This window comes from Xiphophorus couchianus, chromosome 8 (genome assembly GCF_001444195.1).
Source record: "Xiphophorus couchianus chromosome 8, X_couchianus-1.0, whole genome shotgun sequence".
Taxonomy (NCBI): domain Eukaryota; kingdom Metazoa; phylum Chordata; class Actinopteri; order Cyprinodontiformes; family Poeciliidae; genus Xiphophorus; species Xiphophorus couchianus.
The window spans coordinates 26,430,447-26,447,615 of record NC_040235.1 but is presented as its reverse complement, the minus strand read 5'-3'; the positions used below and the strand labels follow the sequence as shown (position 1 = coordinate 26,447,615).

At 38.9% G+C, this 17,169-nt stretch overlaps 1 protein-coding gene across 3 annotated transcripts in view; it reads right to left on the bottom strand.

Annotated features, from left to right (window-relative positions):
* Window positions 1-2,132: 2,132 nt before the first annotated feature.
* Window positions 2,133-17,169, bottom strand: part of zmiz2 (zinc finger, MIZ-type containing 2) — a 39,076-nt gene continuing 24,039 nt past the window's right edge. For all 3 annotated transcript variants that reach the window (XM_028025508.1, XM_028025509.1, XM_028025510.1), the window contains exons 11-20: window positions 16,566-16,644; window positions 13,924-14,055; window positions 13,699-13,804; window positions 11,541-11,698; window positions 11,382-11,449; window positions 11,231-11,299; window positions 8,284-8,525; window positions 8,062-8,183; window positions 7,220-7,423; window positions 2,133-5,593 (exon numbers count right to left, since the gene is read on the bottom strand). In XM_028025508.1, the coding sequence (XP_027881309.1) occupies window positions 5,486-5,593; window positions 7,220-7,423; window positions 8,062-8,183; window positions 8,284-8,525; window positions 11,231-11,299; window positions 11,382-11,449; window positions 11,541-11,698; window positions 13,699-13,804; window positions 13,924-14,055; window positions 16,566-16,644 (1,288 nt within the window). In that variant the 3' untranslated portion in view covers window positions 2,133-5,485. The remainder of the gene's footprint in view (window positions 5,594-7,219; window positions 7,424-8,061; window positions 8,184-8,283; window positions 8,526-11,230; window positions 11,300-11,381; window positions 11,450-11,540; window positions 11,699-13,698; window positions 13,805-13,923; window positions 14,056-16,565; window positions 16,645-17,169) is intronic.

Here is a 17,169-nt window from a genome sequence, read left to right as displayed (position 1 = left end):
TTCTTAAACAGACCAACGTCTTTTCCACGACCACAGGATGTGTCTTTTGCCATGGTTGTTTAAGAAATGAGGAATTACTCATTGCATCAGCTGGGGTTAAATAACTTGTTGCCACCTGAAAGATAATCGCCTATGCAGTACTTATCCAATAGGAGGCTTGTACCTATTTGCTTAGTTAAATCCAGGTGGCGACTTTTTTTTTGGCCAGGCAGTGTATATTGTAATAATATTAATATATAACTTATTATATATAAGGTGTGAGACCTTTTAATTTTAATTGGCATAATTAAAAGGCCTCACACTTTTAATGTCATCATTATATATATATATACAGTATATATATATATATATGTGTGTGTGTGTGTTATGTGCTTTGGGCACATTCTAATTATTTGAGGTTATTTTTGTCTTTCTAGATTGTTTTGTACTGACTTTAGTTGAAAGACTTTTGTTTAACATACGTTGGAGTTTGGATAATTCCTGTTTGGTTATTAACTTGGTCTCGTTCATTTGTGGCGCTGTTGGACCGCCTAGAAATATTCTGGGTTAACACATGTTTGGAGTCGGCTCTGGCTCTACCGCCCTTCCGCTCGCTCCACCACCGCGGATGCGTCCTGACGCGGTGCGCGCACGTCTTCAGTAGCTGTCGGCCGCAGCTGACGTCTCCAGCCTGCCATGCGGTAGTTTCTGTCAGCCTTTGTTTGCTCGCCGTTGTTTCGTTGTGATTTTGGCCTGGTGGGACCGGTTGTCCTGTTTTCGATTCTTTCTTTGCTGTAGATTCTTTTTTGCTAGTTTGGTACTAGTAGGGGCCTCAACAGCCCAGTAAAGGGTTGGCCCCCTGCTGCACCGTTTGGTTCTTTTTGATCGGCTCACCAGGTCCACCTTTCTGTTAATACTTCTGGGACTTTTGTTTGTTCCTTTCCTCACACAAAAATTGACAAAATTGAGTATTTCTTGACCGCTCCTCAAATTCGTATCTTTCATCAGATTTCAATAAAACTTCTCTACCAAAGATAAATTAGGCTGCTGAATAATATAAAGTCATCCATTTTGGCCATCTTTAATAGTTTCATTGATGTCGGTGGTAGGAAATAGGGATTTTTTGTTTGTTTTTTAAAATATCTAATTTTAGGGAATTTTTGACTTGCACCAAAATGTTTATTTTTTTATGCATTCCATTGAAACTTCCTTCTTTTATGTCAATTAGGCTGCTTCATCAGATAAAAACATTCATTTATGGCTATCTTCAGTAGTTTTTTTTTATTTTGCTGACTGAAAATAGAGATCATTTTTTAGATTTCTTTTTTTATGGAAAATTCCCAACTACCCACCATCTGAAAAAGTGCCAAAGAAAGTACAGTTTTTCATAAAAGGTGTCCAGAATATATTATTTCAGTATAGATACAGTCACTTCATCATGCTGCCGCCCACATGATGACGCCCTGGGCGGTTGTCCATGCCGCTAGCAGCTATTACTGATGGTCGTTTTTTTTTTATTACCTGCCTTCATCCTTGCTCTCATGAAGTCTTCGCTATTCTTTAGTTTTATGGAAATGGCTTTATACTGAACTCTAGAAAATGTTAGAGAAATCAATCCTCTCCTCTTCATATGTCTGAAAATCAGCCTCTGTTCCCTTTTGCTCTGTCGTGAGCGGTTTGACTGGCAGACCTGTGTCTGTACTGCGCAATTAACAACCACTCAAAGACTTTGTCAATATATTTAGTGACTTTACAGGCAAAACCCCCCAAAAAACCTGTGTATCGGCAAAAATCTGAATCGGCAGGTCAAGCTTTATAAAGATCAGCAGCGATCGGCCAGAAAACTGCAATCGTTGTTTCTCCCTAACAGCAACAATTGCTTCTCCAGGGCTCAAGTTAGCTCCACAAAGCGCCGATTCAAAGAGGCGGTGGCACTTCCTGGTGATGATTTGATCAAGTGCTTGTGATTAACAACACAATTTCAGTTGTTTTGGACCAATAGGAACTTGGATTTTGACCATTTTAACTCCACCTTTGTTTAATCAATAATGAAAGTGTTCGGATTAAAAGACTGCCATGAAGAAAGTCCAGCCAAGTGGATCCCAGTCACGCGTGACAAGAAGCGTTTTCAATAAAGATGAAAGATCGAACAGTCTTTGCCAAATAAAGTGACTTTTAATTTAGATTCAGAGGTGGGAGGGGCGGGGGAGACAAAGTAAATGTGGGTACAATGATGATTATGATTAAAAAATAAATAGAAAATAATGGCAATTACAATGTGCTACAAAATATGTGGAGTAGTTTACATATTTAAAAAAGCTTTTTCTTCTTCTTCCTTTCTAGCAAATTTGCAGTTAAATAGTCCATCGTTTCCAAATATAATATCGCTGTTGCTCAAATTGGCAAAGAACATTTTTGCTGTAGTTACCTCGTTAAGGCAACGCTGGACCACAAAGGGTACGGTTGCAAAACTGATCATAGAAAAAAAACAAAACAATAAAAAACAATAAACTTCAGCTTTACAAAGTAGAATTAGGAACCAACCGTTGCATGTTTCACTGCCTGACCTAGTGTCAGATGACTAGTTTCTGTCATACATGCGTCATGTGCCTATGAGTGAAGTTTTTCTTTTTTCTTTTTCTTACAACAGCTTTATAGTTTTCTAACATATAGAATGTATACAGTGCCAACAATGATCCATTATCCAACTAATGACAAAGTTACCATGATTAACAATTCTTTTGATACACACACGTTCTCTAATGAAAACAGCTGATTATACAGTACATAAACCCGCGTCTGGATGGGTTATACATGTCAAACCATTTAAAAACATACAATGGCAGAAAAGGCCATCGCACACACAGCTCTGAAAGCCCCGACAGAGGGAAGGAACGGTGGTGGTGCTGGTGTGGCAGGGGATTTAAAACTTTTTATTTTCCCACAGTGCTGAAGCACGTCGCAGACAGTGAACCTCAGACAACAATGATGCTGCGATTGCACCAAGTGTCACCAGAACTGGTCAGTTTTTGTTGTTTTAGTTGCATCATTTTCTAGTAAATGACATAGAAAGCAAAACCAACAGTGTTAGTGGACTGATTTCATACGTCCTACGATGGAAATTCAAGAATGCAGCTAAGGTGGTTGATGCTGACGGAGACTTTTTGCTTTTCAATTAGGGCCAGTTTTTTCCCCCGACTTATTAAAGTCTTCTCACAATGTAAATGTCAGGCTAGCAAAAAAATAAATAAACGTGATTTTATAGCGTTCTCATCGTTTCTTTCTCCAATCAAGGCCAAAAGAATTTGGAAACTACAGCAGCATATTTTGGGTCTCAGAATTTTCTAGAAAAATTAGAAAATTTCCAAAAATCCAAAAATTATTACTTTTGAAACTCAGAAGCTTTTTCTAGAAAATTTCTGAGGTTTTCTAGCAAATCTTCTACCTTACAGGCTCAGAAATGTCCTTGTTTTTTTCTAAAACATATCTGCGATTAATCCCGACATTTCTGACTTTTTGGGTGTAAATATACTCCTTTTTCTGTTCTTTCTAAAATGGCCCTAATACATCATCGTGGGAAACTCAACGCTTTTATTTCAATGGGATAAATGCGCCTTTAGCTTTGGATCCACAATGATTTGCGCTTCCGTTTGCTAATATACATATGACTTATTTTATTTATTTTATTAAAAATATTGAATGAATAAGAAAATAGTGAATGATTAATTAAAAAAAAAAACTTTTCTCAAAACATTTGGACCCCATTATTCTAGATCATTTTTTGCCAGCTTCATCTCAAAGGTTCAGGATTCAGGTGCTGATGGAGGAAGAAGAGGTAGATTGTTTTGTGCAGTGAACGGCTTCTGTCGATTTGGCAGAATGTTTTGGATGTTTACATGCTGCTTCTGCAAGTCAACGACTCGATGCAATGTGCTGGGTTTCCCTAGAAAACATTAAAAACTAATTTGAATAATAAACTGAGCTCATTGCACTGTGTGATAGCTAGGATCAATTTGAACAGATGTGCGGATGAATTGTCAGAAAAATATATCTTTCAGTACGACACTAACCACTGCTGGCCAAAAGTGGCGCTGCACTTCAAGGCACTTTCTTGTTGCTTTCGCTTCTGACACGGATTCTAAATCTGATACACAGTCTGGACAACAGGAGCTGCAACTTAACAGCAAATTCTATTTATAGAGATTTTTTGTAAAATTGTACTCAGAGTATAAAATGTATTGACTTAGATCTATTTGAACTAATAATACCAGGAAGTTACTTTTGTGTTGTGTTCAGATTCCCAGTTCTAATTCTTTCTCTCCTTCCTGATATTCAGAGAAATGAAGAAATAAATCATTTAAGGATTGACAAAGGCATGATGTTGGTTTTGATTTTTATGTCTTTGATGACATAAAAATATTTTGAAATACCATTAAAAAAAACTAAAGATCTTCATACATACAGATGTGACGAGGTTTTTCCCAAGTAGCCATTAATGTTATCTTTAAAAATCGTTGTTTGACCACCAGACTAACTTTGGTCTGTGAGAGGAATAAAAACCAAACAATAGTAAAGTGAGGCTGATAAACGGATACATTTCAGTTATATGTTGTCACAATATTGCTTGACTCTGTATGTGTGAGGACCTTTAATCTTCTAATATAAGTGACATCACATAGCTGTGTTTCCATTACAAATGTGCGCAAAACTTTGTCAATATTCCGCTAATGTCGACAAAAAACTATTTTGCAATTGTGCCGTTTCCCTTCAGTAAAAATCGAAATTAAAATCGCACATCAATAAGTTTGGTCACACAATAACTCATTAAAAAACATGCCAACTACTTCCTGTCGTCTTCTTCTTCGTGGTTGGCGCCAGAGGCAACATCCAGTTGTTGATCCATGAGGCTGGTGTGATGCGGGAAAAGTGTTTTGCTAAGTAAACTGATATCCATATGACCAAAAACCAAACCATCAAAGCGCCAAAACGCTTTATCACGAAATTAGTTTTCAAAATTGGTGTTTATATTCAAAATGTCAAACGGTGCAATTACATGGTCACTGGAAACACAGCTACTGTGTCACTGAGCAGATTTCTTTTGTAGTTTGGTTGCACTGATGTCTTCGACTTACAGAAGGGAACCTGCTCCTTTCCACTAAATATTTCAAATGCATATGGCAACATGAAGCAGCTACAGTAAAGTTAATGTGGGAATCCTTCAGTTTCCATCATCTTCCTCATACACACCTCCTGCCCCCCCAAACCTTCCCTCCCCAGTCTGAGGCTTGTGCTTGAAATGCTGGCCTGTGGAGTCGGTGCCTGTTAGGATCTTTTTGTACTTCACTCACCTTGTTCCTTCATGCACCTCCACACTGCACTGAAAGGACCGCAGAGTACAGTAGGACACTTAAAAGACAAAAGACGAACAAAAACACTGGTATGCACGCACACGCTGAAGTGGGTGCAGACGGGGGGCCGGGCGGCGCTCTTCGGCTCAGTCCACAAGTCAGTTGTTTTCGAACAGCGCCAGCAGGTCGTCGTTGCTGTTGTTCGGGAGGTCGGGGGGGCCCAGGTACGACAGCAGCTCGTCCGGGTTGGTCAGCTCGGGAAGAAGCTGCAGGGCAGACAGAAACAGTGTGAGATGCTGAGGATTTCTGTACATTAAGTACAACTATTTCTGTTTTTCATGGCTTTGCTGCTCCAAAGAAAGAAAATTAACTGATTTAAACTGCAAGCTGCCTTTTTGCACAAAGAAAACACTTACCTGCTGTGTTCCCACGGGCCTTAGAATTGCGCAAATTGGAATTGCAAAAATAAATCTGCTTAATGGAAACATGCCAATTTAAAAAAAATACTTCTCATATTTCAAAACAAAAGGTTTTTGTGGTGTTTTAGAGCTGTATCGAAGTCGGTGTATTTCGAAAAGCTACAGTGGAAACGCTTGTGATTTTCTCATCACACGAGTCATGTGATCAACAACCGGACATTACTATTGGCAAAAAACACAAAGAGGACAACAGGAAGTAGTTGAAGAATCATGGCATGGCGTGCCTTTTAATGACATCCCATCAACAAACTTACTCACGTGTGATTTTAATTGTGTTTCTCATTTAATGGAAACTGATAGAATATTGACAAAGTTTTGCACACATTTTTAATGGACATTCAGCTACTGAGATCACATGCACAAACATGTCATAACCTACTTTTACTGCCGAGCCTGAATCATTCAAATACCTCACGCCCAGATGTACAGAAATACCTTAATGCTGAAGTAAAACTCAAGGATTTAACAGGAGGCATCACTCATAATTTTTAATAACCACGACTGCATAAACTGATGCAGTCGTGGTTAATTACCAGCTGCCTCTCTAGGATGTCAGGTATTGTCAATAAGATATAGAACTTTAATGCAGTTATTTAAATCAAAAAAATTAAACTTAGCTAGTATGTGAATTCAGTGGGAAGCCGCGCTAACCCTAAAGCACTAGTCATAAATATTAGTTACATTAACACTAACGCGCTACATAAACATGGCGTTTTGTAGAAACTAATACTGAAGTGCTAAGTACAACTTATGTCAATGATGAAACATGTACAAAATCATAGTACATCACTGCACCAGAGTCAAATTTGGCATTACACACGTACTTGTGCACTTGCAGTACAGGAAGTGATTCTTTGGAAATAACTTTTCACTAAGAGTTTCAGTTTTATAGCTCTTGAGTATTGCTAACTCTGTTGCTGCCAGTATTGCTAACTCTGTTGCTGCCAGTATTGCTAACTCTGTTGCTAAATTTTGACTAATTGACCGCAGTAGGACTTCAATCAGAAAGCATGCAGGACAACAGTAGATTAGAAACTGCTTTAAAATTAAGCTAAGCATGCTAAGCATTTTCAAAGTTAGCGTTTCATAATGCAGTATATATAATATGAGTTTCCCTTTTTTACATGAAATGACTGGAATAAATGAGGTTTTCAATGGAGGTCTCTGGTTTGTTTGAGGTAAAAAAAGCTACTAAAATATGGACTGTTGTACCTCGTTATTAATTAGCAAACAACATATTAGCTGAAAGATTTTGTTACTGCAAAACAAACCTGGATCATCATCTTGCCGCCATGTTTCACAGGTCATCTCATCTGATCAAAGAACTGTTCTTCACAGTATTTTTCTTAAAAGCCTTCTCAAACAAGATGCTCACTGTTTGTTTTTCGTTGTTCTTGTCTGATTGTTACTCACATCCAGAGCGTGATCGGCCCCCTCCCCTGCAGGGCCTCCCAGACTGAAGGAGCCTTCACCCTGCAGCCGTGAGTTCTGTGTGGCTGAGCTCCTCTGTGCTAGCGGGCTGCTAGCCTCGCCAAGGCTCTGGTTGTTGTGGACCCCCGATACGTGCTGCTGGAGGATGCTGCCGTGCGAGTGCTCCATTCCTCCAGAGTGGGCCGCCTGAAAGCAATTATAATATATATTTTTTGCAATTAACTATACATTCTATAGGTTTTCTCCTACAATTATGTATGTGATATCTGAGGCCTAGTAGACATGTAGGTGGATATCTGGGAAAACAAATTCATTTTTATGAGTTTTAGCCTTCCATCCACTAGAAAACTCAGTTTAATATCACTAAAAACATTAATTTATAAAAACTCAGACTAAAGTTCAGATTTGAGAAAACTGTATTTCTGTTTGTGTGTCTACATGGGAAAGCTGACAGAGTCCCATGCATTACAGTCTAACTTTCTGATCAACATCGCCTTGTGTTTTATCAAATGTGTATTCTAATGCGTTATTTAAAAGTAGTTCAACCTCAATATCTGTCCACACAAATGGACCTCCTGGCACCATGTTTAATTTCTAACAGAAAATTGTGGTTGTTTTGAAGCAATCTGATTGGCTGACAGGTTTTAGCTTTACTCTACACTGCCCCCTGTGGGTTTGGCATGTTTAAAGCAACTCCCAGGTTTATGTGGATGAAAAGTTTTCTGAAACCGATTCTGTGTGTTCGATATTAGGTTTTTAAACAATGTGGTGTAGATATTGGTTTGTGTAAAGCGCTGGCTGCCTTTGGCTTTAATATGTCTAACCTGCTCAGACTGGTAGGGGAGGGGAGGCGGCGGTCCGGAGGAGGTGTACTCTCCGAGTGTTGGGGTCCCAGGAGTGTTGGGGAAGTCTGTAAATCCTGTTTGTCCGGAGAATCCCTGGCTTCCTGCAAGAGCAAAACAAACCAGGCACGACTTCAGTTCAGCATGCCGTATGTCAGGGGTTTCGAAATATTTTAATCACTGGGGCCAAAATCGTCGAGCTACCTGGCCGGCTGTAGTCAGGGGTGTTCCTGCCCCCTGTACTCAGACTCTGGTATGGGGACGAAGCGGGCCCCAGGGCCGCGATCATTTCCATCACATTCGGCAGGACCATGTGACTTGGACTGACAGTGCGGCAGCGCTTTAGGACCGGACCATCAGGCTCCTCCTTTATGTGGAGGTCGGGTTTGATCGGCACGGGCCTCCAGCCGCACACTGGGTCGATGGTGATCTCCTCGTAATCAGAACTGAGAGAGGGGAAACAGAACCGCAACATTAGCATACAAAGCTCTTAACCAGTGGTGTATAAACATTCGTTTGTGCTAAGGATCAAAATCACCAAGTTGAAAGGAATTGAGGGGCCAAAATAGCTTTCTTCCAGGTTAAAAACGCAAAAAGATTATTGTGAATTCTTTGTCTTTTACTCATGATGGTGTATTAGAGTCACTGTAGATAGGGAGAAAAAATGGGTACTTTTCTAGAAAAGAAACTCGAAAGTTTTCAACTTTTGAAACTCTGAAAGTTCCAAGTTTTTTCTAGTAAATTTCTGAGATTAATCTAAAAATTTCTGTTTTTTAACTTTTTTCTATCCACAATGGCCCTAATACAACATCGTATTTCAGGGCCGGCCCAAGCCTCCATGGGGCCCTAAGCGAAATGTGGTTTTGGGGCCCCATAGTTCTGCTAACAATGTAGACTGGCTGCAATCAGCAGTTCGATCATTAGCTCATTCACACACCTGCTATAAACTTATTGCATCTCTGGCAGTGCTGTTTACATTTTATACATGTATAATAAGATACATTTATTTGGCCAACTGATTTATCAATCAGTTAATTTCTGGGCGCCGATTTCCTTAATTTCGGGGGATCGGTAATCAGCTCTACATGTGAAGCCCACCTTGTCCCCTGATCTTATTTTCATCAGCAAAGGTTTATAAATCAGCCTCTGTCCTCTTCTGCTCTGCAGTGAGAGGTTTGACTGACAGACCGACCCACCAGGTCAAGTCTGAACGTTTACAGTTAACAATATTCACCCCACTGTTGCCAACGCAGCGACTTTCTTCTATATTTAGCGACATTTCAAACAAAAAGATTGATATTGGCCAAAATCAAAATTGGCAGGTCAGGAGTTTTAAAGATCGGTAACTGGGGATCAGCCAGAAAACTGCAATCAGTGCAGCCCAACTTAAGATGGAATACATACACACATATTCATGACATTCTGTGATTAAATTAATTTCTCTTAAGCGTAACTCACTTGGTGTAAACCTTTAATTTACACCAGGTCCCTGAGAATGTGGACCGGTACCGGGTTGATTCTAAGCCTTCAAATGATTTTAACAGAAGTTTCATATAACTTAGAAGTTGATGTAAAAACGTTTGTTTGTTTTAGCCACAAAATGATCAGCAGCAAACAGCATATCACCAACTACAGCTTAGAGCAGTTCATAGATACATTGCAGTAGCCATGTAGCCTGATGTAAAAACATTTTGCTAGACAATGTCAAACATTGAGAAGTTTTAATTATTGTTATCAAATGTTATCAGACACACCGTTTTGAAGCCAAAAATATACAGAGCCAAGCAGGAGAATCAACTAATTTCAAGTTAAAACTCAGCTTCACACTAAGATGCTAGCATAAATGTTTGGCTGTTGAACTGAACCGTTCAAGGTGGCGCCATGTCTACCAAAGGTTTGGTCTTCTGAACCAGACACGCTCCAACTCTTCAACACGCTGTCAGCTCCCGGTCAGAAAGACGCATTTAGCTCAGTGTCCATGAAATGATATTGAGAAATAATTTTTTATTAATTGATTTTAGTTGCCTTTGCGATGAACTCTTTGCGTAAAATCTATAATTCACACCAGTCAAGGGTGTGAACATAATCTGTCAAATGACCAACGGCTTCAAATTTTCCCATCATTTAAAAAAATAACCGGTCAAATACGGGAAATATTCCGTTAACGCGACCTTTGCACGGCAAATTACCGGTGAAGCATGTGGTACCTACCGTGGCCACCAGGGGGGCCCAAAGAACTTTTTTTTTGTCTTTTTGTCCATAAATAATTTCTACACACATCATCAAATATATATTATTGTAAAAACAAATCATTTCATGATGAAATTGTGTGTTTTTTGTTATACTGATATAGAAATCGTTGCTAAAAAAATAAATAAATGAGCTCCACTGAGGGGGCCCTTTAGTGGCCCTGGGGCCCTATGCGGCTGCTTAGTTTGCTTATGCCTTGGGCCAGCCCTGTCGTATTTACATGCGCCACAATAAATTAAACATGTAATATTTTACATTTGACTTAATGTTTTCAACAGGTAAACATTAAGTCAAATGTTTACCTGGTTAACCTTTAACATTTTGGACTTATTTTCTGTTTTGTAGGTCTTTAAAATGGTTTTGGTTTATTTTCAGCAACAGAAAAAATAATTTTATTCTAAAAATTGTTGCTGTATTTAGTGAAACACGGTAATAAATGACTGGATGTTTGTGGCACCAATTATTGTGAAGTTCTTTTTATTGCACTTAACATTTTCCGTTTAAGAAGATATAAACATGGCGTGGAAAAAATCATCCTAAAAAATTACAAAAGGTGTCAGAGGGCCACAATGGCCCCCAGGGCCGCACTTTGAAAACCCCTGCTCTAAACTCAAAACCCTCAGGACCCTGTTGACTTGCTGTGTTTGACATCAGCTTAACAATTTGACACTGATTTATTTACAGAATCATCACAGACATGCTCACTGATTCAGGTTTCAGTATTTTGTTAATCTTAAGACTTTTAATTTGAAAAGCCTCTAAATTCCAGCTCCATCTATCCCCCATTTCAGTTCTCAGTCTGTTATTCACTCCACATAATTTTCATGTGGGTTAAAAAGTTTCACTTTGTTCTAAAACAAGTGGTTCACAATTATGTGCTATATTTATTCTTTTAACTTACTTCTGTATGTAGACCAGAATCCCCAGCATGTACTGGTCGACCTCCAGGCCTTCTAGCAAAGCTGTTTTACTGCAAACGAGAGGAGCAGCTAGTTGGTTAAGTTTCATGTCGGTAAAAGTGGCTTTGACAGAAAAGTTGCCTCTGCACGTACTTGCACACAGGACACCGCCACGTCCCTCTTTCACAGTTCAGTTGTAAATAAGACTCCAGGTCAAAACACTTGAAGAAGAAAAAAAAACATGGCCGCTCCGTGTTAAGTCGTGATTTGAAGTAGTCATGGTGTGTGATGCTGGACGGTGTGTGACCTCACCTGTATGTGCCTGCAGTCGTGGCCTCTGGCTGGCAGCTGGATTCGTCTGAATGTGATTGGACACTTGAGGGAGACTTTGATTGCCGTCTGCTCCACTCCGTCCTCTCCGTTTAGACCGGGCGTCCCGGGGATGGTGCCGCTACTGAAGTTTCGCTTTACTGGAACAAAAGCACAGCGGCGACGACATTTGACTACGTTATTGCTCAGGAAACAGTCCACCAGTGTGATCGCTCGACGACAACGAGCGATCACACTGGTGACCGGAATCGGATGATTTATAGCTTGACTGACCTTAACCAGCGTTGATTAATCAATAATATCAGATGATAAACTCCACAGAGTTGTACAGAGACTGCTTCTACATGTACAAACTGTTATAAATGTGGTTCGTATAGTAAAAGTGTTTTGAGGACAAGAAAAGCTCCATATAACTTCAATTGGTTTCCCTTCTCAGAAAGGAACATTTTGAAGGCTTCTTCCTTCATATCTCTTTTATTATTTTTAAAGAGAAATCTGAAGCTGCCAAATCGGTTTTGGGAGGACAGATCGGAAATTGGCCAAAAAGTTAGGATCGGTGCACCCAAGTTGAAACAAAAATTTAGTCCCTGCCCCTAAACACCCATTTGACTTTTTCTTTGCCTGACAAAAACTAGAACTACTTGTCTGAATGAAGAGCGATACACAGAACAAAACAGCTGGAGTTTCTTTCCTGTCAGAAAATTAGCTACTGAGGGATCACTCCAGGAAAGAAATGTTTAATTAGAGATTAGGTCTTCTAAATAACACAAAAACTATAAGCTTCATAAAAACAAAAAATAGCTAAAGAGACATAAAATAAATTTTTTAAAAATCCCAAAAATCCCATTAAAGCCCTCACTAACTTCCTTCACCTTATTTCAATTCTACAGAAAGGATTGAATCTGTAATTTTTTACAAGCCCGCCGCTGATGTGTGGAATCAGATGAAAACATTGTTGCAAAAACAAAGAAAATCAATTAAACCTTGATATGCGAAGAATTTGTGGAATTTCCGTAACACTTTTTCTTCTTGTGGTATTGTGTCACCATGGTTACGTGAGACAGATGGTCCCGGATGCTTGTGAGAGATGAGCAGAGACAGCAAAAGCCTGTTCCTGTTTCCAGAGTTCCTCAACAACATCAGGTGGATTCTGTGGCGGCCCACCAGGGACCGGACACGTCTCACTGGGACGACTGCAACTCCCATTAGGAAACAGTCCACAGCTGCTCCACTGGTGGCGTCCCCATTGTCCCACGCCGCTCCTCTTCTCTGCTCACTGCAGTCAAACTGAAAAGCACATCTGGTCTTCTCCGAATAGTTCAAACTCTGTCGGACCGGTCTGTTCTTTGGATCCGTAGCTCGTAAGAACTTTGATAAAAAGTGATAAAGAACCAACTAATGTAGCTGTCCAAACTTTTTTAGTTTTATTTGCTCAACAATAAAAAAAGTTTAGGAAATATGTATATTATTAAAGATCCAAAACATTAAAAGGGCTTACTAAAAGAAAACAGGCATTTCCAAAAATTTTGGGGGTCACTGGTTGTTCGTACTATTCTTGTGATCAGGGGCCGAACAAAATCAACTAATGGCCCCGGGGCCACACCTTGGACACCTCTGAACGAATGTTTTTAAGATAACAAATGCAGGTTTGAACAATTCTTCAGCTCTTTGATGGAGTCATTTTAATTTTCACAAAACAACGACTCTAAAAGAACTACTGAATTTTTTTAAACTATTTTTTTAAACTTTGTAGGGGAAAAAATGTACTTCAATTTTAAGAGCTCACATTGTACAGACATTAAGTATATATAAATAAACTTTAGAGGAAACAGAATAAAGAATTTTTCATGGCATTCTCCACAAACATCAACATCACATAGACGAAAATGAATCCATCCACTTTATTGTAAAAATGTTGAGTCTCTCTTTATTCTTAAAATGTAAAAAGAAAAAAAATAATGGTCCTTTTAAAATGAGAACAGAGTTTTTGCAGGAGGTATTAATCAAAATGTAGACGCAGTCTTCTGTCACTAAATCATGTAACATTTGTGGCTCTAAAGTTTTATTCAGCTGCACTGAGGGAAAAATGGCTGCTTGGATTATAAAGGTTGCAGACCAAACATAGTTTAAGTTTACTCACTCTTGGTAATGCAGTGCTCAGCTGGCAGCAGCCTCTTCTTCATCAGGCCCTGCAGGACGGACCTGACCGACGGCCGGTGGACCAACTGCAGCACAAACAGGTGAGACTGTGGACAAAGACACAGGAGGGGACAAATTCACCGTGGGATTCTGCATCACTGTGATCCGTGATGTATTTAGTGGAGCGTTGCTGCGGCGACAGGATGGGTGAGGCATCTGGACTTACGCAGCAGCATGCCGTCACGGTGATCTGCACGGTGTTGCGTCCCGGTTGACACACTTGCTTTAGGTACAGGGGCTTGTGGGAAGTCTTGTTGTCCCCTCTCTCGATGGACAGAGGAGTTGCATTAACACTGACCTGGGACAGAAAGTTCAGAAAAAACAATCAACAGTACAAATCTGGTGCTTTTTAAGCATGTCCCGATGTAACTATTACACTTATGATGTGATACAGATTACTGAGCTTTGAGTATTGACAGATACCGATATTCATAAGATATCAGCAGGAATCATACACACTTTTATTGCTTATTTTGTAGTGTGTAATGTTAGAGCAGGCTTGATCAATTGATATTACTAAAGCAGAGAAAAATAGTAAACAACAACAGGTATGAGAACAAACTCATTTATTATTAACCAATGTGACTGCGTGGGATACAAATGCAGACTGAGGTAATCTGACACTCGATTCTGGCTGATATCGGACCACTGTCCGATACCACTGGTGCTTTTAAATTCTCAAAACTGCTGACTCCTGTAATTTAAACGGCTTTGTGTCCATGGTTACATACCCAACGCGCTAAAGGTTCAAAGTGTCACAATCTCTGATGGCACGTTTCTTTTTCTCCAACATCATCACTCTTCCACAAATTCACCTCCTTGGATTCAAACGTAAAAATGCATCAATAACTTTTTTTTATTTTGCCACAAACTGAGCTTTACGCAGTTTGACCTGCTAACATGTTCAGCTCATGAAGAAATGAGAAAGAAAATCAGGCAGGTTGGTACTGAAACTGATGGCCAAAATATAAAAAGTTGAAAAAATGTATTAGACATCTTCAATATATATTCACAAAGGCACATATTGAGACCATAAAAACACCATAAATCCCAGATCTTGAAATTTGATGTTAAAGACAACTCGCTAATAAGTGACGTCATCTCAGCTTCTAATATAAAGCACCAGCATGGCTACAAAAACCTGAACACTGCTTATTATACTACTCTATGTACTAAAAATCTGAAAAGGTGCTGGAAGAGATGAAAGAAAAGGAAATGACTTTATAGAAGGTGATATTCCAATTGCCATGTTTATTAATCATATCACCATCACATAATTTTATATTATCCAACCATCGATACTGTATTGATAGAAAACCAGCCATAAAACTAATCTCTACATGCTTGTAGGAATTCGGGAATTTATATGCCACTATTGCATTACATGCAATAATATGCACTTTTCTGCAAAAATGGGTCAAGAGACATTTTCTTTTCATGCTGCTGTTGCAACAGTTTCCTCTGAGACAGTCATTAATAAAGTGTCATGGAATAACAAAATAAGTATCTGTTCAACTTTGAAGGTGACAACAAAATAAAAATAAAAAACTTACAATAAAGCCGCTGTACTGATGTTGGCTGACCTGCATTTTGGTACAGTAAGTGATAACGGCAGCTGTCCCTGCCAGTGGCTGTCTGCTGCTGTTAGCTCTGATGTCAAATGAATAAAATATGCATAAGATAGGCAAAGAGCTGTTAATAATTAACGAGATTTATGGTAGTGAGCAAATCGCTGATTTTTATCCTTTTAATTATCCATGTACAAATATTGAATGTTGCAGATTTGAAATGGGTATAATAAGAGATTAAAACTGTACTTTTCTGATGTTATCAGTTTAAATTAGATTAATGGGCTAAGTAGGCTGCAAGCAAATGAACCATTCTTAGGAAGCAGTTTTAAATGGTCCCAGGAATTATAGCCATAAACCATAATATTGTGGCTTTGAGACCATTTTCAAGTAATATAAAGATAGTGAAATAAGAGTGGAAGTATGTCCTCTCAAAGATCAATAAACTTTAATTTATAAAGAACAACTGACACTGGAACTGGAAAACATTTTGACTATTCAAAATTTTTAAAAAATAAATAAATAAAAAGATGGAAATAAACCCAAACATAACCGAAACCATTAACAAAATGGATTATGATGTCTCCATAAACAACATTGCTGTAAAAAAAAAAATTATCATTAGATTCAGAGAGGTAAGAGACGCAAAACTGCCAGTTAGGACTTTTGTGATAATGGAGCTCATTTTCATTTATGATGTGATTAATTGATTTATTGCTTATTGCCAAAGGCTTATTGGTTGTAGGAAGACAAAATATTCAAAAATAAGTAAATGAGCTCTTTATCAAATGGTTTCTGTGTTCTTGCAGTTTCAGAACCAAAAGCTGTTACTAGACATGTCGGCCTCAATGGTTTCTTCCTGTAAGTCAGCTGCACTGCAACATGGTGGTCATAAAGAGCTGCAGCACCGCTGTCCCAACATTTCCACTGAGTCAAGTTCAGTGATGCTAATTTAATCAGACAGTTAAAGGTCAAACACAACTTCACTGAGATAACTTGGCCTCAATCAGCTGAGTAGATGAATAAGAAAATAAGTTTTTTTCTAAGGAGTCCATTTTGAAGACTTCTTTGTGGCACATAAATGATACTTCATTGTCACAGTAAATAGACAAATAGCTTATCTCAAATATATGAGATCAATACAAAACGTCTACATCAGTGGGTCAGTTTGGATCCTTGAACATGAGATGAATCCATCCGAGAGCTGGATCCAGTGAAAAAGGTTGAAGGTGCTGCTTACCTGCACAGAGGCGGGCCAGTTAGTGTTCATCTGCCTGTCTTCATGGTGGTAACATTTGAACTGCAGCTCCAGATCTGGTCTGTAGGGGGAGACACAACACAGCAGTCAAACAGACCCATGGTGGGGTTTCCTATGCATCTGGGTCTGTTTCCTGTGTTAGATAAACAGCTTCACTTTATGTGTATTTAATCAAATTCACGATACTATAAAGTATATGCAAACACATACAGATGAATGCCATACAGGGAAGTGGAGGATGTTTTCTGATGGATCTGGGCTTAAACTAGTTACAGTCATGTAGCTCTCATCAGATTCAGTATCTGTAAAGCAACTCGTTTCAGTTGTAAAGCTATACTGTATATGCGCAAGCAGGAAGAATGATAAGCGTAAATTCAAGAAGCCAGAATGTTGTAAACCAAATCAAAAGTGGTTTCAATGTTCGCTTAAATATGTCAACACGTATGCAGCCGAATTATTGCAGCTTTTTCTTTTTTTACCTTTTTTAGTTCAGTTCTTCAGAATAATAGTCACATTATACATGGAAAAAGTTCTGAAATTACTTTTATAAAAGTTTCTTTTTTTGCATCACAAAAACATGGAATTT